The sequence below is a fragment of the Oenanthe melanoleuca genome, chromosome 3, assembly GCF_029582105.1.
Source record: "Oenanthe melanoleuca isolate GR-GAL-2019-014 chromosome 3, OMel1.0, whole genome shotgun sequence".
Taxonomy (NCBI): Eukaryota; Metazoa; Chordata; class Aves; order Passeriformes; family Muscicapidae; genus Oenanthe; species Oenanthe melanoleuca.
The window spans coordinates 54626300-54648335 of NC_079336.1; the positions used below are offsets into that span (position 1 = coordinate 54626300).

Here is a 22036-nt window from a genome sequence, read left to right on the forward strand (position 1 = left end):
CTAATCAATTCTTATTCTGGCTCAGTTCTGCAGTCCTTTCTAATGCTGATACAAGTGAGATGGACTTAAGTGGTTCTTGCTGCCTTGTACTCTGGAGTCTCACAGGGTGACTCAAAGCCCCCCCAGGTCCTGCAATGTGCTGGTGAAGACTTGAGGTACAAGCAACTCCAAATGGTTTTCATGGGACTTGGGGATGCCTAAAGCATTAAACAGATTGTGTATATGTGGACAAAAACTGTAGAGCTTTTTTCTGTAAGAAGGAAGTTGTAACTCACCAACAATTGTACGTCCATCCCCTCCTAATTTCACTCGGAGAGGTTTGCCTTGGGAGTCTTGGAGGTATTTTCCTTCAGCATTTAGCACCAGTCCTCGGTCAAGATCTACAATCTAAAACCAATAGATGGGCTCAAGTTTAGCTAACCCAAGAGGAGGTAAAATGAAATTTCACTCCAACATAAATCCTGGGGAAATTCAGACACTAAGTGTGATGTTCAGGAATAGTTACAACACACTTGAACTTTTAAAACTAACCAAGTGTATAATAATCACTGAAATATTATTGCTGAAGAAAGCAGATTCCCAGGAACTGGGCTCCAGAGCTGCACAGCCATATTTGTGTCACCTACAGTAGCTCTCTGCAAATGAGCAAATCCCTTGACTTTTTCGGGCTTAGACACTCCTAAGGTGAATTCAGTCAGTACTGACTTCAGTATGTCATAGAGTCATTTAGAAGATGGGATTTAGAATTATGTGTAACTAAAATAACCATTAAATATTAGACTAGTTACTTTATATTGAAACAGTAGTGAAAACAAAGTAACTAAGATTTTAATTGGGATAGGAGACAGAAGAAAAGCCTCTGTCTCATAAAGCAAATATGTCTGAGAGCTTGGACTGAATTCCAGAGCTAACTGCAGTTAAAATTCAGTCCTTGTTGCTATTTCAACCCAAAATAGCTGAACTGTATGCTGTTTTAACCTGAGGTAACAGACACTGAGCCACGGAATACAAAAATGCAAAAGGTGTTAAGTGCTGTGAGGAAACTGGGGACAGAAACAGCAATTCCAGGTTGGCAAGACAGACTTTCATCTGGTGCTGAGGGAAAAACTGCAGCAGGAAGGACTGCAGATGATGAAATCAGTCTCTAAGCCCTCCAGGCCCCAGATTTGGCATAGATGCTCTTGCTTTACAAGGTGTTTATCCTGCTTGCAGCAATGCCTTCCCCTCAAGAGGCAGAGAAATGCCCCATAGCATTCCAAGGATCTTTCTAGCCCACTTCCTGGAGTCCACATGAAGGACTTTGGGCATGTTTTTCAAAATGCCTCCCTTGAATGTAACACACCTGATGCACTTTTTAATGCTCCTCTAATGAAAATGGTAAAACTGAAGTGGCCATAAAATAAATGTCTTTATGTGTCATGCCATGTGTAAGCAGCTCTGCTGATGCCAGGGAGGCTGATCACAGACTCCTACTGCTCAGTACTTGGGAAAACATGCAGGAAGCACCAGTTCCTTCCCTTACTTTCCTTGGTTAAAAACTCATTGTAAAGGATTTCAAAAGACAAGGTGTGGGCATGTATGCAGCTTGTGAGGCTTTCCTATCAATGGCATCTGAGCTTTTCTGCATTTACCTCTGGAAACATGTCTGTAAGAATGGCAAAACCTACATGAGTGCATTTAAAGCATGGTGAAAGTCATGGAGTCACTGTTATTTCAGAAATCTTGCTCAGGAGCTTCTACTGGAGTACAAGTCTGGGAGAAGCACTGCTGAACACGTCTTTCACAGCAACTATCCCAGGCAGTCTCCACTCACACTGCACAGTAGACAAGAGTCTACTGTGTCAAGTCCCTGAGTCACTGGGGAACACAAGTCCCCCTGACTCTGAGGAAAAAAGTTTTCTCTAAATTTTGTAGGAGCAATGTTATAGTTTAAAATTCAACCACTCAGGCTTTATATCTTAATGTTAAAATAACAAAACCCAGAATTTGTCATTAGATTTTAGTAGAACAGTGGAAACTAAACCACCAAGTATAGCTTCTCTTTACAGCTGCATTGACTGAGGACACTGCTTGCCTGTCTTTTCTTAATGAAAACACAAATACAATAAACATCTTGAATTTAGAGAGAAGGTCACCCTACCCACTTTGCTCCTTGAGGGCCATTGATTACTTTCTGTCCGCTTGGTTTTCCATTATTACCAGGTATTACTTTTCCATTTCCATTTCCATTTTTCGTTGTAAGATTTGGTCTGCCATTATAACCTGAAACAGGGAAGAAAACACACTATTCTGAAGAAAGCTGTGCAACCTACGAGCCATATTTTAAATTGCAAGTAAATGCATTTTCTGGCTGATCTGAATATAAACAAGAACAGAAAGAGGCATCACCACACTCCACAAACCAGGCACGCATTTCTTAATGGAGCAACTGTTGTGAAACTGTCAGATTTTTGCAGCTGACACAAGAATCTGAAATTGTTTTTCCTGAAGAGCATTGTTCGTCTCTATCATGTTTATTTGGTCTCTCCTTTCCCTCTTTTTTTTTTTTTCAGAAAACAGGCAACATTTCTTCATGGCACTACAGTCATTAAAATGTTTGTGATCTTTGTAAGAGATCTTTCAGAAGTTAATGAAAATGTTATTAAACACAACCACTTGTTCAATCCTATCCTTATACAAAGCTGTAGTGACAAACTGAAAGGAGAGGGCATGGGAATTATCTCTACACCTATTTTTTTTTAACCTGAATAATGAATCTTCTCTAGCTGAAAAACCACTGCTAAACAGAAGCACACTCAGGTCAGAAGTGGAGAAGCAGTAGCACTGAGCTGTAGGGCCCCCAGCTCTGAAAGGGCAACAATTTTCACATCTTATCTCAGACTTGCCTCCAGAAAAATATAATGGGAAAAAAATATAGACTGGAAAAAACAATTAACAGTTGTTGGCTATAACTTCACAATTGCATTGATAGTAGTAACTTTAAATAACCTCCATACAGAAATCTATTATTTTTTCATGCCATACATCTCATCCCCCATGGTGTTATTCAAGGTCTACTCCCATCTTAAAGCTCTTTAAGCTGGTGAACCTCTAAAAAACACTGAGTCTGACTAAAGCATATCAGATGCAACAGCCCAGCTGCACAGTCCTCATTGTGTAACAGCGAACAAAACATCACTACCTACAGATAACACAGAAGGTATTTACTAAAACACTCAGGTCACTAAATACTAATTTGGAGGCCCATGCATTGGAGGGAGAAAAGGTATTTCTACCTAGCAAAGTCACTGAGGCTGTCAGGGATTTTCCACACAATACCTTGATGTGTAGTACTCTATTCTACTACCCAGGTCCTCAGCTATTCTGTCAAAAAGCAAGTCTCTAACTTTTCTGTCACTCAGGAAAAAGAGGAAAGCAGCTTAAAAATTTATCAAAGAAAACATGGAATCCTAGGGCATCATGAAGAAACACCTCACTGTCTAGGCATGGGGAAGGTGATACTATGGAGTCTACAAAGGCCTTCAGCAATCCGTGATGAAGAGCTATGTACCTGAGAGGTCATCATATTCTGAGTACAAATGGGCTTTCAATGAGCACTCTGTGAAGTTGTTGCTCCATAAGGAACTTTTCCCATTTAGCACCTAACTCTATCACCCTCTCTGTGGATCACAGGATCCTGTGCACGTCAGACTACAGAAAAATGGGTAAGGGGCACCACATTACACCAAATAGGCAATGCTCTCAAGAACTGGGCTTCCCAGCAGCTACCAAAATAGAAAGCAACACGTTATACTAAATAACTGAACAGGCAGCCTGCTGGAGGACTCTTCATCTAACTGCTGATCTTAGGAAAACACAGCTAGTGACATTAGTACAACAAAGGCAGGATACCTGGTCTATAAGGGGGTCTGACAAATTGCCGCTGAGAAGGGCTTCCTAGCCTGGAGTTCAGTAGTCGCTGTCGAGGAGATGAAGTGGAAGAAACTGCTGGAGAAATGGTGTGTGTGCTGGTAGATGCAGAACGTGGCCAGACAAAGCTTGGTTTAGATGGGATATGTTTGTTAGAGGACTGAGCAATCTGTGATGCTACAGCAGAGCTTCTTGGTGATTCAGAAGACACTTTTAATATTGAAGGTTTTTCTGTCTCTTCTTCTTCAGAACTTACTTTGTGAGGTAGAAGAGTGTCCATAGATTTTCTTTTATTGCTAGCAGTGTCTTCATATACATTTTTGTTACCTCTAGAAACAGAAGGGGACCGTTTTGCTGCCAAAGATGTGGGTTTCTCTTCTATTTCTTTCTGATCATATTCACTGTAGTAATCATCCTCTTCATTAGAAACTGACTGATGAGATTTAGATAAAGAGGGGGAAGGAACTTTTTGAGGAAGTTCAGTGTTAGACATTTTTGAGGGCAGCAGGCCATATTTTTTCTCTGTTTGGGATGCTGTTCTTGTGGCAGCTCCTGAGCGAGTAGGCAATGAAGGACGAGTTTGTCTCGAAGTGGGTGACAACCTTTGATTATACTGGTTGTCTTTTGCTGTATCACTTGCAGAACTGGAGTCTGGCTGAGTATGTTTTGGTTTGTAGGAAGGTACCTGAGAGCCTGGTTGCTGTTGCTTTGATTGAGATGAACTTGAGCTTCCCTGAGAGAAAGATGCAGACAATCCCCTAGAAGAGGACACCTCTTTAAGAAACACAGAGCGCCTGCTTGCTCTGTCAGTGCCCTCTGCTCCATCCTCATCATCGTCCTCCTGCAACTCTTCATTACTCTGGGATGAGACGTGAGATGGGAGGCGCCGGCCCCTTGAATGCAGTATGGAAGGACTGGTTTGCGCCCTGTGTGGAGGCTCTGAGTGGGAGGTCTTCTCCACTGGAAGTCGAGGAGATGATGTCTTTCTAGGGAAAGACTCACTTGGTTTTGATCGAGCAAGCGTTTCTTTCACCTCTCGATTGCCCTGCTCTTCAGGTTCGTATTTGGAAAGAGAAGACTGCAAAAGAGAATGTTTTTCTGGAGCAGCTGTTTGACTTCGTTGTTCTTCTGAATCAGAGTGGGGTGATTTTTCACCCTGTGTCTCTCTGGGACGAGAATCAGAATCGACCTGAGGATTTCTTCTCTTGGAATTGATTGCTGAAGATGATTGCCTGGAATAGGGCAAAGAAGGAAATAAGGGGTTTACATCTTGTGAGACCTCCCTATAATTCTTATCAACATCCTTTCCCTTGGATTTGGCACTGGTGGAGGAGCGAGAGTGAGGTGAAGTGTAACCAGGAACAGCAGACCTTGATGAGACTGCTGCCACAGCTGATTTGGAATCCTTCCATGGGCGGGAACTGGAGCCTGAGGATAGCCTTGTTTGCTGTGACCTAGAACTGGGCTGTCCTGCTCTGTCCTCTGCTTCTTCACTGTCAAACTCATTATGGCTATCATGAGCATGGGAATCTGCTGATTTGGAAGCAGGTTGATGACCTAGAGAGCCAGACCTACTGCGATGGTCTAAGACACCCTCGTGAGAGACGGCGGACTGCCGATTTGATGGCAAGGCCTGGTGACCAGGCTCTGAAGTTTTAGAAGACACTTTCACCAGCATGGGGTCAGGCTTTCCTTCCACACTACTCACAACACCATTATTTTTGGCAGGCAAAGGATGAGAAGAGGTCTTAGAAGGCACAGTGTTGCTGCTTTGCCTCGGTTGCTTTGTTTCGTTATCTGTGTACCGGGGAACGGACGAGGCAGAAGAGTGCTGTGCTGATGATGGTAACAGTGCTGGTGGCTCACGTGTCTCTGTGCTTGACACCTCAGATGCATGGGTTCGAACAGACATCCTCCCTGAGGCAAGAACAGGGTGCACTGGCCGACTAGGGGACAAGGTTTTAACATTCCTCCTCTGGTTCTGGGCTTTTGGCGGTGACGCTGTAGCTTCCTGTGAGGAATCATGATCATCTGTCACCTCTGTGGATTGGAGGTCAGGTTCTAGCTCTCCTGTCTTTCTAGAAGGTAACTGAGATTTACTTAGGGTCCCTCGAGTCAAGATTTTGTTCTTATATTCAGAAAGAAGACTCTTTTTATCACTAATACTAGGTGAATGAACAGACAACTGCTTAGAAGAAGACAGCTGGGCTTTTGAAGAAACAGAAGAAGTTTGAGAAGGAGATGAGCCAGCATTCCCAGTCTTTTTAGCCTCTGAATTATCTTGAATATTTGTCTTTTGCTGAGCAACTGAATCCTCATGAGCAGCTAGGGACAAAAAGAAAAGTGTTTATTCACAACAGTAGAAGATTCACAAAAACTAACCAAAAGCAGAAACCACCAAGGTAGCAAGAACAAAACAACTTATGAGAACATGAGACAATAATTATTTTTGTATTAACCAGGCCGTGGAGTCCAGGCAAGCTAAGTTTTGGGTTGTAGGAAGGTACCTATTTGGAATTACTGTAGCTTAGGTGAAACTTAGACCAATTAAAATCAAATCTCTCAAATCAGGGACTGCAACACCCTTTCAGGGGAGCCAAATCTTCAGCAGAATTTAGTCATGTTGAGGCATGGTGCTGCATTATCCCATGTAAGGCTATGGCTCACCTTTTTACCTAACCCAGCAAATACTCTGTCCTTACAACAGTAACTTTTCAAGAGCCAAGCACAAGGAGTAGTATCTGAGTAAGACACTAAGTGACAATCAAGAGCAGAAGCTGTCAGGAACAGAGCAGCCACAGACCCAGAGCATTGCATTCTTTGGCCTTTGGATAACAAGAGCACATAACACTGTCATAGATTATGGCATGCATTTATTTAAGAGGCTAAAATGTCCATAAAGATCTCCTACATGCTGCAGAGAGACAAAGACTTATTTGGACAATAAAATGATGAAAAGAGCATGCAGAAATAATATTAAGGAAGTCAAATCCCCCAGGTCAGACAAAGTGCAGAGGAGTTGAGTCAGTAAGAATTAACACAACAGGGACCAAGGCAAGAGTGGGTGAATTACAGCATTGGTTCATGGCTTGGTGCTCACCTGCTGGGATGGCGACACTGAAGGCTTTTGACTGAGGACCCGGTCCCCTCCTGTTTGCTGCACGAATTTTGAAAATATAGCGCTCCCCGGCCTGCAGACCATCTATTATGGCTGATGTTGTAGCTCCAGAGTAGGTGATGGACTTTGCTCCAAACGGCTTGAGAGCCGGGGCGTATGAAAGAATGTATTCTGAAATGATTTGGCAGACGGTTGGAAGGAGGAAACTGAAAACAGTCCTGTTTCCAGCGGACAGACTGTATGGGTAGGATGAATTAGAACGTGCATTACTAAAATTAATACACTAGCAATGCACGCCGAGTCAACAGCTGGAGTATAAAGACATGAAAGAGAGAGACATGTAATATTTGTTCTTATTCAGAAGAGATACTTCTACCAGAAAATATCAGCGCTGCAGATTTGCCAAATGGTAGCAACCTCATGTCTGTCCAAAAAAATCAAAATATGATACACTGTGTTTAGCCAGAGCTAGGGCCAAATACCACGGCAGAGAGAGCAAAGCAAGGTCTGATTGCCATTTGGAAACTCACCCTGCTCTCACCTTTGAGTTTTGAATTACTGTGATACCTGTGCTCTGTCTTAGCTTTCTGTATTGTGAGAAATCTCACCCCTATAGGAACAATCCTGGGCACGAAAAGGAATCTTCACATTATACTCCCAAAGAGTGCAGGTGAGATCTCAGACATGTGCAAGCTCTGTTTTCTTTTCAAATCCTCTGTAAGAGGCACAGGTATCAGACAAAACCAGGGTTTTGATAATAAATTTCATGGGCTGCCAGGTTTCTCTCTCTATACAAAAACCCACAATAATACCCGAGGAGCCACAGTGCCACAATAAGAAAACTCTAGAACATAATGGCATCTTTTTTTACTGAAAGTGAGCCCATATTCAGTGTGTTAAGAAATAAGCCATGCACAGTTCATCAAAATCAAGAAAAAAAAAATCAATATTTTATACGCAAACACATTTAATGCTACACTGAAAAACAAATCAAGGTATCAGAAGGCATGAATCTTTTTTCTTTGCATCTTTTTTCTTTTCCTTTTTTTTACACAGGAGTTGCTTTCATGGCAGAGACACTGGTGTAGCTTCTGATAACTTTCAAATGGCTACTGGAGGACATTTTTTCCCATTACTTTAATATGTGGTATAAATACATAAAAGGACAGGGTTGAAAAACAAAAGGATCAAAAGACAAAAATTTCTGATTACCACATGCTATCAAAATGACCATGAAATACTAATTAAGTGATTTTAGTTAGCCAGTAAAAGTATCTTGTCATTTATTTAGTTTAAAAATAAGACCTCTCCTGTAACACTTCATACTCAATATATTAGATGTGTATAAGCGTTCAGCCCTTGATTATTAGGTATCTTTAAGATTATTGCCTTGGATGAATCATCTCATAACAATGCAGACAAAACTGCACAAAGGGCTACAGATTGGTCAAAATTAGGAGCAGACTTCAAACATCAGATAATGTCCCTGCATGACCCTTCTTACAGAAATAATGATTCTTGGACACAACTGCAGTTCCATTGAAGCAATTGGCAAGACTTCTACTGACTTCAAAAACGGAAGGAATTCCACCACTGTCCTGAAGAACACATAAAGTAGGTCTTGCAGACATGGTGTACCTCCCTCCAGGCCAATGATTTTTCAAATCCTGAGATAGTGTAGTGCTGATAAGGTACCTCCAAAAACTTGTGTAATTTGAGAACACAATCCTGTTAACCACTGAAGAACAGAAGGCTAAAAAAATCAGCCTCGTTTTCAGAGGGAAATAGGAAAAAAATCCCAGACAGAGCTTTTCCCTTTTCTTTAAATCTATGCAAAAACTTAGCCAACTGGCAAATTGTCTTTATGACTATGTACAATAATGCTATAGTACACATGATTTATGCATAATATCTGCTGAAATCAGTTTTGTGTTTGCTTCTTAAGCTGAGGATTTCCTTCCATGACAAACTAGAAAAAAAATCACAACATAAACCCACTGACTTTCGTGGCAACTACCCAACTTTTTCCTCTTCAATTAATTCTTAAAAATCTTTCTGGAAACCTCCTTTTGGAGCCTCATTTTCACCTGCCTATGGATGGAAGAAGAGGTAAAATGTGCATGCATGGTACTCCAGGAAAGTGTGACATCCCAGGCAGATGGTCCATCCACAGTGATGGTGGCTTCTCAGTGGCACTGTGGAGACACTGGGCTGGAAACATGAAAATCTTGCTTGGGTTTAATCAAGTGAAAGAATCCTGGCACAGCCAAGGTTCCAGCTTACTTCAGGACAGCAGTCTGCCCTTGAGAACACCAGCTCCTTGAGGGAGTTAGAAACCAACAGTGAAGACTCACCTTTGACTTTTCCTTCACTCTCTGGAAGAGCATCCCAGGATGCTGCTACAGAGGTTGGCTTCCCCTTTAATGGCCAAACATCCAAATTTTCAGGTGCACTGGCAGGAGCTGGGAAACAGCCATACACAGAAAAGGCAAGTAAGAATCAACACAGCATACACCTTTTGCTCCATGGCAGTGATTCCTATACTACTGTACTATTCCTACAGCTACTCCAAAGATAAATGTGGCAACTACACATGGCTCAGGTCCATGCTTGTCTCAGTCACATCTCTCTCTCAGACTGCCATAGTGAAATTCTATTCCATATTTTTACAAACAAGAGTTCTGCACAAGACTGCTACTGTGGCTTAGCTGGGATGACATGGTAATTTGGTTGTTATGGACCACTTCCCTGTACCAAAGGGGCCTGACAGCTTCTCCATGGTGGAGGAAGGATTTAAATTTGCTGTCCACAGAGAGGAATGGAATCCAGGTTGCTCTTCTCAAAGGGAGGGGCACATCCAGCTGCAGGGGCCCAAGGCTCTGACCCATCCCACAAAAATACCTAAGCCACCTCCCCTTGCTCTCCTTGCACCACAAGAGCAGCTCCCCTGGTGTGCTTCACATCCGCAGGGATGCAGGCAGCAGCACTGAGGCCCTTCCCACACTCTGCTGCCCCAAGCAACCCCTTGGCTCATTCTGGCTTTCCCTCAAGTCAGTCCTATTCCAGAGCTCAAACCCTGCTACCTGTGTTACCCCAAGGATGCATACCTGCCTCTGGGGTCCGCTGGTAAACAGACACGCTCCATTTGCCTTCCTTCTCCCCCTCCAGGATCTGGATGGCAAACTCGTACATAGTGTCTGGCACTAGGCTCTCCACCAGTGCCCGCCGGTTGGACACCTGCTTGTAATCCCACCTTGCCGACTCCCCCTTCTCCCGATAGCGAACGTTATACTGCCTGCCATCAGAAATGGAAACAAAAGCTCGCACCTGGAAGCCTGCCCTTAGCAGAACCAGAGCGGGACAGGGATGCTTTGCCCTCAGGCAGCCTGCTGGGGCTTAGGGAGGAACCTACCAAAGTGCAAACAACAAAGTACCAACAAAACCCAGCATATTTTTTCCTTCCTCTAATGGAGTGTGATGGCTTTCACCCCAAAGGATGGACCGCTCTTTCAAGACTCTTACTCAACACCCTCTTCCCTGGGGGAAAGCTGCAGGATTTCCTGAACTGAGTCAGGCATCCTGGGGGTGCCCACAGGACCATCTCACTGCCCCATGGCCATGAGCATGGCTGGATTGCTGGCAGGCCCTTTCTCCCAGAGCAGCACCAGTGGCTCTGTTCCCACCTGTCTGCCTAGATAACTGCTGCCACAAAGAAAGAGATAACATCTGAAATTACTAGCTTTCCTGCTGTGGCTCTCAGGGTATTTCAGCACCAGTTTGCACAGCTCTTCAGTGCTCCCAGGCTGAGCAACACAATCCAGTGCTTTCAGATCTTTGGCAGTTTCCAGCCCATTTCCTTGTTTGTTTTGGTCTGCAACCACTGCAGCATGCTGCCACAAGCTAAACTCTTACTCACAGGAGCCCTAGTCTGCTCAGCCTCAGCTGCATAGGGCTCCTGGAGGGTCAGAGGATGTAGGGTGCAAGGATGGATGTCTTTCCCACTGCAGTGATGCTTCCTCCACCCACTTCACCTCAAAGCTGTAGTCTGTTTTGACAACTCAACTCAGCACCTCACCTCTGTGGGCTGTGCCTTGTCCTCGACTCCCTCTTTCCCCATGCGTCTTTGGGGATTTGCTGACTGTGGTGATATCCCAACACTGGAACAGCCAAATACCTGAGCTGGTGCTGGCAACATTTCAGAAGAGAAGTAAACTCCTATAGTACAATACTCACACAGATCTCTAAATGCTAACGAGCAGGGTGCTAGGAAGCAAGCTAAATTATTCTCATAACCAACAGCAATTAAATAAATGCAAAAAGCAGCCAGTAGATCATTGGCAGGAGTTTCCCTTCAGCAGCCATCTAAAAAGCCCAGGGCTAAGTACCTATTTGCTGCAACCTTCCTCCTTTCATACAGCGGGTCTGTCCAAGTAACCAGCACAGACTGAGAGGACATAACTCGAACAGTTATGTCTTGTGCCACCTCCACCTCTTCCTCCTCTGAAATGGCAAAACAGAACAGCATATCACCAACAACATTGGAGTTCTCATAAAAACTAGCAATGTCTTCAAGTCACACTATAATATTCACACAGCACAGTTGACTTAGAAATAAAGGTGGGAGTGGAGAACTAATTACATTGGTTACTGATGGTATTTCATGGAAAGATAATTTCTTTTGTTAGCTGTGTGCCTGCAAGAGCACGGTACTAATACATTCTACAGTCCTTCAATATTCTATCCCCAAACTGCTACTCACAGCAAATGTTTTATTAACATACTGATATTTGCCATCTCTGGCAAATGCACTGCTAGAGGTACCTGGAGAGCAGAAATTTTGTCTTAAAGGAAAATCTGAGATTTTCAAACAATAAAACATTCTTCAAAATTTTTTTTCACAAGGGAAAATTAGGGTATATGTTATATTTTTGAGTGCTTCAAACAGTGTGTTTGAATTCAGCTTTAATTTTTTTAAGGTATACAAGAATAAAAACGAAAAAAACATTGCAATGGGTTGTTTTGACATATCAGAGTCCCTTTTGCAAATAATTTACAAAATTTTAAAATTAGTGAAACTGATTTGATATTTTGAGATTTTTTAAGGCTGATGATGTTCCCTTTTATATCTCTCCATCACAGTTGTTTTAGTCTAGTCTATCTACTGGCCAATTAAAGATTTACTACTTTTCCTAACTGTTTCCAAGTCTCCCAAAGGCACAGAATGCACAAGGCATGACCTTCCAGACAGAATTTTATAGACAAGTAACATTGGAAAAAATATCAATGTCTCAGGAAAGGAAAGGAGCCAGTAAACTCTGGAGGATGATCTCATTCTCTAGGGATCTTACTCATATATAACTGAAATTCAGGGAGATATTGCCCTTCTCTTTAGCAAGTGGCACATTAGCCCAAAACCCAGCACTGCCTGCATAGATGGCAGGCAGCAGGGAGGCACATTTCCCCTCTTCCAAACAGGTTTTTAACACAGAGAGTTTTCAGACAGTTCCAGGTTTTCCAAGCCAAACAGCTACTATACAAAAATGGCCAAGAGGATCCATCTACCACCCACAAATAGCTTAGGGGGTTAAAGTTTTGCAATGGGAGCACCTGAATTTACAAAGTTTTGCAATGGGAGCACCTGAAGAAAGAAAGTGAGCATGAGAAATGAGTGAGCATCACCTCTCCAGAAAAGGTGTGAGATGGGATTTCAACACAGTCCAACCACAACTCTCAGTTCTGCCATAGGTGTTCATCACCATCAGAATCTCCTAAACACTTTGCCATTCCCATGCCATTCACATCACAGTGTGAGAGGGTGAAAAAGCACACTGGCATGGAGATGACAGAATGTCACTCATCCTTTTTAACCATGGCAGCAACATGTAATAACTTCTTTCCAAAAGAAAGTGAAAACTTTTGCTGACCAGGTTGACACTTCTGGTACAAAAAAGAGGTTATAGATCTCAGAAAAAAAAGTCATAACGTTTTGGGGGTCCTGATTTGATTTAATCAAGTCTTCTCATGCAGTTACTACAATGCATAACATCTGTCAGTAGATAGAGAGAAGGAGATTATAGAAAAAACAAACAAACAGGACCTCAGAAACCAAACCAACCATGTTACAAAGTTGTATTATTTTATGAATCCTGCTTGAATTAGAGAATTAGAGACATCCATCAAACTCTTTACCAAAAAGAGAAAAATATAGTAGCTCCAGCACCAAAAGACTTCCAGTATAAAAATCACACAGCTATCTCTTTGCATCCAATTGTCTCCACTCATTGGCAGTAGATGTGCAAGAAACATACCTGTGACTTTTCTTTTAGTTAAAGATGACCTATAGACAGGTTGGCTCCGTCCTTGTGAGCTCCTTGATGGCATCGAAACCACATGAACTGATTCAGAGGCTGTGCATACAGGGAAAAAACAGAAGGCTTCCTGTAACCTTTTTCATTTAAAAGAAAGAATAGAGTTCAGAGTGGTCCCACTACATGCAAGCAGAATCTGAGCTGTGGCTCTCCACCCTTTCCCTCTGCTGTTAATATGACAAACTTGCATATGGTGTCTCTTTAACATAGCATCAAGTTCTCCTACAATTTCTGCCCTATTCTCTACGTAATACTCTCCCTATGCTAAGACACAGAACAGAATCATAACAAGTATTTTCATTTATAGGAAGAGTTTTTGATAGCTAGGACAGCATGTGATGTGTGCTCACCTAGCAGCCACAGGGGACTACAGAAGTGTGCTAGCTAAGCCAGGTGCCATCAGGGAAATTTGACTCACCGAGTTTTCTTGCTTCCTGGTTTTGTCGCTCTTGCTGCATGGGAGCATAGCTCATCCTTCGGTTGCTCTCTCCATACCCACGGGGATAACCTTGGGACCTGCTGTGTGCACCTCTGAAGCCTGCTCCATAGGCTGGTTTCCACCGAAAAGGTAACTTGCCGTCTGGAGACTGGGCTCGCACTCTCAGAGGTCTCCTTGGCATGTCTTTCTCTTCACAAAATAAGCAAACACACACACAAACCCCATGACAATTACTAGGAAGCACATGACACATATAGCAGTCCACATAGGTCTGTTACAATCACATTTACTAAGATCAGAATAAAAGGCATAATTTTAGAGCTTTTTGATTTTTTTCTGTAAAACCAAGCTGGAGTAAGAACAAGCTTTCCAAGCGGGATGTACAATACTCAACAGTATCTTTTCCCAGGCCCTTCAGACAGACTGGTGCAAGACCTTGCAAGTGAAAACATACCATAATACAAGGACTCCTGCCAGAAACTGGAGATGTCTTGTAGCTTTCCTGTTTAAATCTTTTCCTTTTCCTTTTTTTAAATCCCTTTTCCCTAGTTCAGGCACACTGGTATATTATTTTTTTGGGAAGAGCTAAAATTAGGTGTAAAATGAAGCACAGAACAGTTTTATTATTAAAAGCAGGTTCTTTTCTCCTAAACCCATCTCTAAAGGTTCTGCTCCCCAACAGACTCATATCTAAAATGTCTGTTCTGCACATGCCTCAACTCCTGACTTCCCAAACTCCCATTATATGATCCCTTAAGCACTGTAAAAGGTACCTCAGGCAAGTTGGGTATTTTTTGGGTATTATTTGCTGACAAGTTTGCAGTGTTCTTTTAAGAAGTGACATTGATGCAAGGCTCAACAGCTCTTTCAGTGAAAAAAATTTCCTAGTATCCAATCCTAACCTCCTCTTGGGTAACTTGGGTATCTAAATTTCCTCTTGTTCTGTTACTCACAGCTTGGGGGAAGAGATGGATTCCCACCATGCTACAACCTCCTTTCAAGCTGTTGTAGACATTAACAAGGCCTCCCCTGAGACCTTTCCTCATTTTCTCCAGGCTGAACAACTCCAGCTCCCACAACCTTCCTTTATAAGACCTGTGCTCCCAATCCTTCCAAGCCTTGTTGCACTTCTCTGGACTTCCTCCAGCACCTCGCTGTCCTTCTTGTGGTGAGGGGCCCAAAACTGGACACAGAACTCAAAGTAGTTGAGTCTCACCAGTCCAAGTACAGGGGTGTGATCCCTTTCCTGGTTCTGCTGGCCAAGCTACTTCTCATACATTCTCCCCATGTCCAACACAACCCTTCCAGACAGCAACCTGCAGCTGCTGCCCAGCATTAGAGCCCTACATGTGCCTTGCTCCCACCAAGAAGTGACTTTCTTGCAGCCTCCCATCGAGGAGCAGCTGGCTGCTGAGAGATGTTTCCCCATCCTCCTGTTTGCCATTCCCTTGGGCTCTCCTTGGAGCCCATGTGCCATTGGGAGCCACCACATCCCCAAATCTCAACATTTCTCCTGAGCATCCCAGCCCTGGCTAAGGGGAGTAACATCTCCCCTCAACCAGCCACACTCTCCCAGGTGCCTGCAGTTTTCCAGCTGCAGTGGAAGCACAGTGTGCTGGTTTTCTCTCAGCAGCTCTGTATGCTCTGGGAAGAACACTGCAGCCCAACAGCTCTGCTTCCCCAGTCAAAGCTGCAGCTTTCATCTGCAATTAAAATAGAGAGTTGCAAGGGATGAAGGATACAAAAGGAACCAGCCAGCCCAGCCAGAGAGCCATATGGAAAATATTCAATCTAAAACAAATGTGGTTTTAGGCAAAGAGAATTGTATCGACCTTCAGGCTGAACGCAGGGGATCAGCTGAGATTTTAAAACCAGGGCTTCCAAGGCTTCATTCACTTTCCTCATGGTAGCACCATATTCTACTACCCATTCTTCCCATTTCACTAGTTAGTTCCAGTTTCTATTTATCATTCCTCGTCACACTTTGACCAGCAGGAGTTTGAAGGCACCCAAGATGGTGCCTTATCACATTTAAATGGTTAAAATGGCATTGCTGATAACTGCTGATCCATCAAAAACAGCGTTTTTATGTGAAGTCTATGCCAGGCTTTACAAGAAAGGGACTTCTCATTGAAAATGAAGAGCAGCAGCAGGAGCTTACCACAGCCCAGGAGCCATCAGTCTGGTCTGGGATAAGGCTGAAGGCAGTGACCTCAGCCACACAGAGGAAGATGAAACTGGGTTCACACCTCCCCATAGAAGTATCTACCAAGCTGATGTCCCACCAGGTTTAGCCAGGCCAAAGGGTCAGAAGGGCATTTCACACTCCTTAAGTCCCCAACAAAATCACTGTCTTCTGCAGTCACAGCCCCTGCACCTCAGCATCCCCTTGTCCTGGTCTCCTGCTCTCAAGAAAAAAAAATTCTGAATTTCCACAAGGAGGATAACCCTGGGACTACATACAGTGAGCAACAAGAAAAACTCATTGTACTCTAAAGAGTTTTGTCCTCCTGGCCAGGCTCATTCATGTTCAAAAAAATCCCTCAGAACCACAAGCACTAACAACAAAAATCATATCCAAAAATTAGAATTGTCCTAAACAAGCTACACTCACCAGAGAAGTGATGGGAGGAGGAAGTAATAAAACCCATGCAACCATTTAATTCATCCAACTCCCAATGTAGCCCCTTCCTGTGAGAATACTGAACTCCCCAGGACCAATAGTCTTTAACAGACTTAAAAATACTTGACTCAACTTAAGGTTGTCTTCCCCATCTCCTATTATTTACACCTGTAAACATCTCTAATTATTTTTTCTCTTTTGTTCCAAAACTGATTTAACAGCTTGCTGGAGTTCCACTCTTGTCAAATTAAATCATCTTCAGAACTCATCTGAAGAGCTACCTGCAATTACATTAAAATAAAATGTTTTTTTATATTCTGGAAAATGAAAAAGGGCCACTCCTCTCTACTCTCTTCAGTCTAGAAATCCGACATTACTTTGAACTGCAGGAATCTGTGTACAGTATCTTGGCCCCAAATATTCAGGGCTGATTAAAGCCTTGGTATTGACTTTTCACAGATGAAATGTCTACCAGTATTGCCAAATTTTCTCTGTGTGTCAGAACTGAAGGAAAACATTTTACAAATTACATAAGCCCAAAGCACAAGGTCTAAGCTGAGGGTAGCACATCCTCTGAACAACCACACACGGAGGCAGCTTGCACTTGCCAAATCATACAGATTCTTCAGAGGGTCTCATCAATTATCCAGCAAAGGAAAACACAAAATAGTTCCAGAAGAAAAGGGAAGTACTGACCCCTAGCAATCAATCTATAACTGCAGGGAAAAAACATACCAAGCAATCTAAACCTACTAAGATACAAGCACAAAAAGTAGTTGAAATTTGAGGTCATAAAAAATCAGGCACTTCAATTTACCACTGCAAGTCTAGGCACAAATTTTTCCTTTTGCCTTCCATAGTCAACAAAAACTTTTCTACACTTTGTGCTCCATAACTTCAGGACTGGAAAACTGGACCTATAAAATGTATTCTGCTGCAGAGATGGCACATAATATGGCACAGTCAGCAGACAACATCCATATAGTTTATAAACAACTACCTATCTCTCTTTTCACTGCAGGCAAAAGTCTGGGAGACTGAGTACAGCGACCCAGCCATGGCCAAAGTAACAGCTTGGAGGCAGAAATTGTAGCTGCTAGGAGATAACAAGTCATCAGAAAAAACCAGAAATGGTAGCTGAAAAATTAAATTTTGCAATGGGCAACTTGACCAAAAATCATCAGAATCTTCACTGCAACAGCAAACTGGTGGGATTTTTGTGGGTTTTTTAGGGCAAAGGTGGTGTTTCGGTTTTTATTATTATTTTAAATTAAGTTGTAAGCATCAAATGAGATTTACTGATTCTGAACCCTGTACTTGAGACTACTGCTGCTTTGCCAGACAAAACAGCATGTAAGTTTAAAGAAAAAGTACCGACTGCTCAGTTCATCCATCCCTCTAAAAAAACATAGATTCCTGTCTTAAGAAGTCCTTAACTGCTCCCTCAGCTTAAAAAATTGTCCTCTGAGATAATGCCCCACTGACAATCCAATTTCAGAGCTGAGCGACTCAGTTTACAAATACTCTGGACTTTTCCACTCAAAACCACCACCAGGACTAGAAAAGTACCTCAGCCAGGTGCAGTTCCTAGATCTCTGAGCTATTTCCTTGGGAAACAACACTCTTTATTTCCATAAGTGTCCATGCCCTACCTCCATGAAGAGGTCAGCTGTACTTGTAGCAAAAAATTATAGTTAATCCATGAATAAGAAAAAAAGGAGACACTATATTTCAATTCTTTAATTGGCAATTCTAAATTTAATTCCATTTGTGATGAAAGACTTTGTAAAACATTCATACTCATAAAATCTATTGTATTGGCCACTCCTAAATGCAACTATTTGAGCAGTGACACTCAAGTTCAGGACACACATGGCAAACACATCCTAAGGCAACTCTACAGATGTCCTTTTTGGGCAGCTTGTGAAAACAAGACAGGATTCTGCCCAGGGGTGCAGAAAGACTGAGGAATGCCAGCTCTGCAAAAAGCACCAGGGAAGTCAGAGAGTAAAGCCCCACACTCATGTGGCAGAGTTCATGTACTGGCTGTACCATGGCCAGACCTTCACCAGGAAAAAGTTTATTGCTTTCAAAAACACTTCACAACATGATCACTTCTTTCTTCTTCATGCTCCCAACAGGTGCTATTTTCCACATGCTATTTTCCATCTTTCAGTAGGTAAATCACTTTGATATTTGCTTTAAGGGTTGGGGCAATTCAGATACACCATCTTGTTTTTTCACCTGATTTGAAATAGATTATGAAACAGAGTGTATTTGACAAGGTGAAAGCAGAGCTTTACCAGCAAAGCCAGGCATCTAAGCTCTGTAGTCCTTTGTGCAACTTAAGGCTTTCAACCTTTGTTGATTATTCGTGAACAGGAAAATAAAAATGTCATTTTACCATAACTGAAAAGCATGGGGGAAAGAAAACATCTCACATTTCTCATCCAGCAATCCACACAGGGGTGTGGCTGCTTTCCTCCTCACCTTCACATACTCTGTTACCTGTCACCATACCGCTGTCCCCAAGCCACATCAGCAGAAAAGAAAAGAAGAAAGAGCACAAACACAATATCACGGGAAGATAGTTGTTTTCCACCAAAAAATTAATGTCCCATGTGACTTTGGGTAAGGGTTGCTGGAATTTTTTTTTAATTGATGGTTTGACCCAAGCTCAGTTAAGAAAATGTGAGCAATTCCACCAGCTTCAATGAGGGCTGGATTGGGGCCATCCCAAGAAGAGTTCAGTCTGCGAAGATATTTCCTGCAGTGGGTGAGCCAGCTCAAACAGTGCTGATGTGGCCCTCCAAACTGTGATGTGCTGACTGCTCTAAATCCACCAGAGTCTGGGCTCAGTGATTTCCCTCAGACCTGCCCTGGCACAGACCAGAACACGAGCTCTAGCAGGGATCTTCAGAGTACTGCAGCAGTTAACACGTGTAAGAGCCTAAGTACATGACCAGAGAAAGTAGGACTGAAATGGAAAAACAAATCCACCCTGAGGCTTACTGGGTTGGTAAGTCTCCTGGCATTTTAAAATGCACTGTTAAACTTTTCCCTGATCAGCAGGGCTGATCAACCCTTGTAATGCCACTAATTTATACACTCAACATCAGATCTCCTCCTGGAAATAAGCTCATCAGTTAAAGCAGTAGAGGCAAGCAACATAAAAATCCTTTGTTTCTTGCAGAAAAAAAAAAAAATCGTTTAGCGCATTTCCACACACTTCTGCTTGGCACAGAAAGCAGGGACTGGAACGCTTTAGCTCCTGCAAAGCACAATGGAATCTGTGCCATAATTCATTGGGCTCTGGTCAGGAGTTTTGGGCAGAGGACCAGTATCCAAGGGTAATGTCTGATTTAAGGACAGCGATTCATTATACATCTGTAGAGGAGTTACCTGGCAGCCAGAGGACATTCTTTAAATTGACAGCCTTCAACATAAGTTTCCAGTGCTCCCTTTGAAGAGCCCTCTGAATGCTAAGCACAGTGGAGCAGGGCATTTTTCAAACTCAGGAATGTAATTCTACACGATTAACACGTGTATTACGACTTAGGAAAAACCAACAGTGAATTACTGAAGGCTTCACGTTCCCCAGTTGACATCAATGCACAGGCTTCCTTCTGCATCAGTGACCTTTGAAGGGAGCCCACTCAGGCTGGGCTATGTCTGTGTCTCACACCCACTGGCTTTGGATGCCTCACATCTGGGCTTCTCCAGTGATCAAACCACTGTGCAAAGGCTGTCAGGAGCCTCACAAAGGCTGTCAGAGCATACTGCAGCCATAGTCCTGGTCTGCAAGTGCCCATCCAACACCTGCCTGTTCACTCAGTTGGAGGAAAGGCAGTACTGGAGTGACAACAGTTTTGGGGGCTCCTTGCTGGGGCAGAGCAGGTGAAACTGGCTGGCAAAGGTATGGGGTTGCCCTCACCATTACTGGCTTCCACAGGCTGGGCTGGGGGAATCCTTTCCATTAACTTACTGGGCTATAATTTTCTGTTCTCCCTGAGGACTGCACCCTTGATATCTTGCCCTAATCACAATGTTGCTCATCTGCATGTGCTAGCATATTTATGCAGCCAAAACCTTTAAACTGCAAGACACTCTCGGTGCCCATGCTGCTCACCAGGCAGGTATGGGCACCACAAAGAACTCCAGCATCAAAACAGATGAAGTGCACAGTCACTGCAAGCACATGTGAGGAATGGACAACAGGTATGTGGCAACAGCAAAAGCCATCCATTTGAGCCATACAGCTCCCAGAACACCACTATTATAATTTTAAAACTTGCATTTTCCATCTTTCTCTTTCCACATTCTTCTCAAGAGATGCTGTGGACAGCTATGCCTTAAAAACAGCCCCCTTGCTTTATTTTACATAGCTGTGCCACTACAGCACATATTTTTCACTTATAATTGTTGCTTGGAGACTGACAGCAGTCTCATGAGCATTTAAAAATATCCCTCACCACATGCATTTGAGTTCTTTGATTCAAGACTGCAATCAAAGCTCTTCACTGCTCTCACTCCTTAAACCTTCATGGTTCCCAGCTGAAGCCTTGGTAGCACACTTTGTCTCCAGCTCATTTTGGAACCTACTCCTGCTCCAGAGGTAGAGGCATCAAGTCATTGCTCCTTTAGGTCCAATGAGAGGACAGAAACCCCTGACAGCCCAGAAGAACTGAGCAGGTTGTTTTCAAGCTCTCCTGGCTGCACAGCTCTGGCCCTGGGGCTCCTTGTTGCCACCCACACTAATGTGCATGGCCTGGGCTCCAAAACATATGGTTTACATCAGGCCACTGTTTCAGTTCCTGGAGAAATACAGCCCACTGCTCAACTTAGCAGCCACTTCTGGGAGAGCAAAACATGAAACCTATTCCAGCAGCAGACCTCCTGAAAGCTTCCAAACATTAGGCAGTGAGATGAATATGGATGGATATAGCATACTCTGTAAATCAGGCACAGTATGTAGGGGTGTGACCCTTCTAAAATAAAATCCTCAATCTCTAATAGAAAAGGGAGCAGCATGTATGAAGAATGTGCTTTGTATGTCATAAAAACTTTAATTATTCCCAATTCCCTAATAAGTAAAACACGGAAAAAGTTGAACATTTGGCAGACCCATTTCGGAAGTATTTTTAAAACCAGGTACTCCAAAACCAGCACTGAAAGGTGGCTTTTAAACCTGTCATTCAAATTGCCCTTTTGTCTAGATACATTTCCTCCACCTGGCTGTCTAATACTAACTCACATTGATATTAGTCTACTCTTCTTTGGGATTCTCATCAATGCATCTTTCAAGGTCCTGATAATATTAGCTTGTTTACACTTGTAGTCTTAGAAGTTCTCCATCTGGTGAAAATAATTTTGTTTCTGGTGGATTGTTCTCTTTTACATGGCTTAACCATATCAGCCGGAGATACTGCCAAAATGACTGACAACATAAAGATTTTTCTTCCTATGCAGGACAGAGTCATAATTCTGACTCCAGTTGTTCTTTGAGAGTCCAGAAAGCAGTCAGAGAATGAGGTGGTATCATCAGCAGAACTAGGCTTACAGCCTTTAAGTTTTTGATA

At 42.9% G+C, this 22036-nt stretch overlaps 1 protein-coding gene across 1 annotated transcript in view; it reads right to left on the bottom strand.

The window, feature by feature from the left end:
- FNDC1 (fibronectin type III domain containing 1) overlaps positions 1-22036 on the bottom strand; it is a 61649-nt gene that overhangs the window by 25069 nt on the left and 14544 nt on the right. The window contains exons 2-10 of the mRNA XM_056487770.1: positions 13814-14023; positions 13336-13434; positions 11413-11527; positions 10135-10322; positions 9382-9489; positions 7010-7198; positions 3892-6234; positions 2141-2262; positions 276-387 (exon numbers count right to left, since the gene is read on the bottom strand). Coding sequence (XP_056343745.1) covers positions 276-387; positions 2141-2262; positions 3892-6234; positions 7010-7198; positions 9382-9489; positions 10135-10322; positions 11413-11527; positions 13336-13434; positions 13814-14023 — 3486 coding nt within the window. The remainder of the gene's footprint in view (positions 1-275; positions 388-2140; positions 2263-3891; positions 6235-7009; positions 7199-9381; positions 9490-10134; positions 10323-11412; positions 11528-13335; positions 13435-13813; positions 14024-22036) is intronic.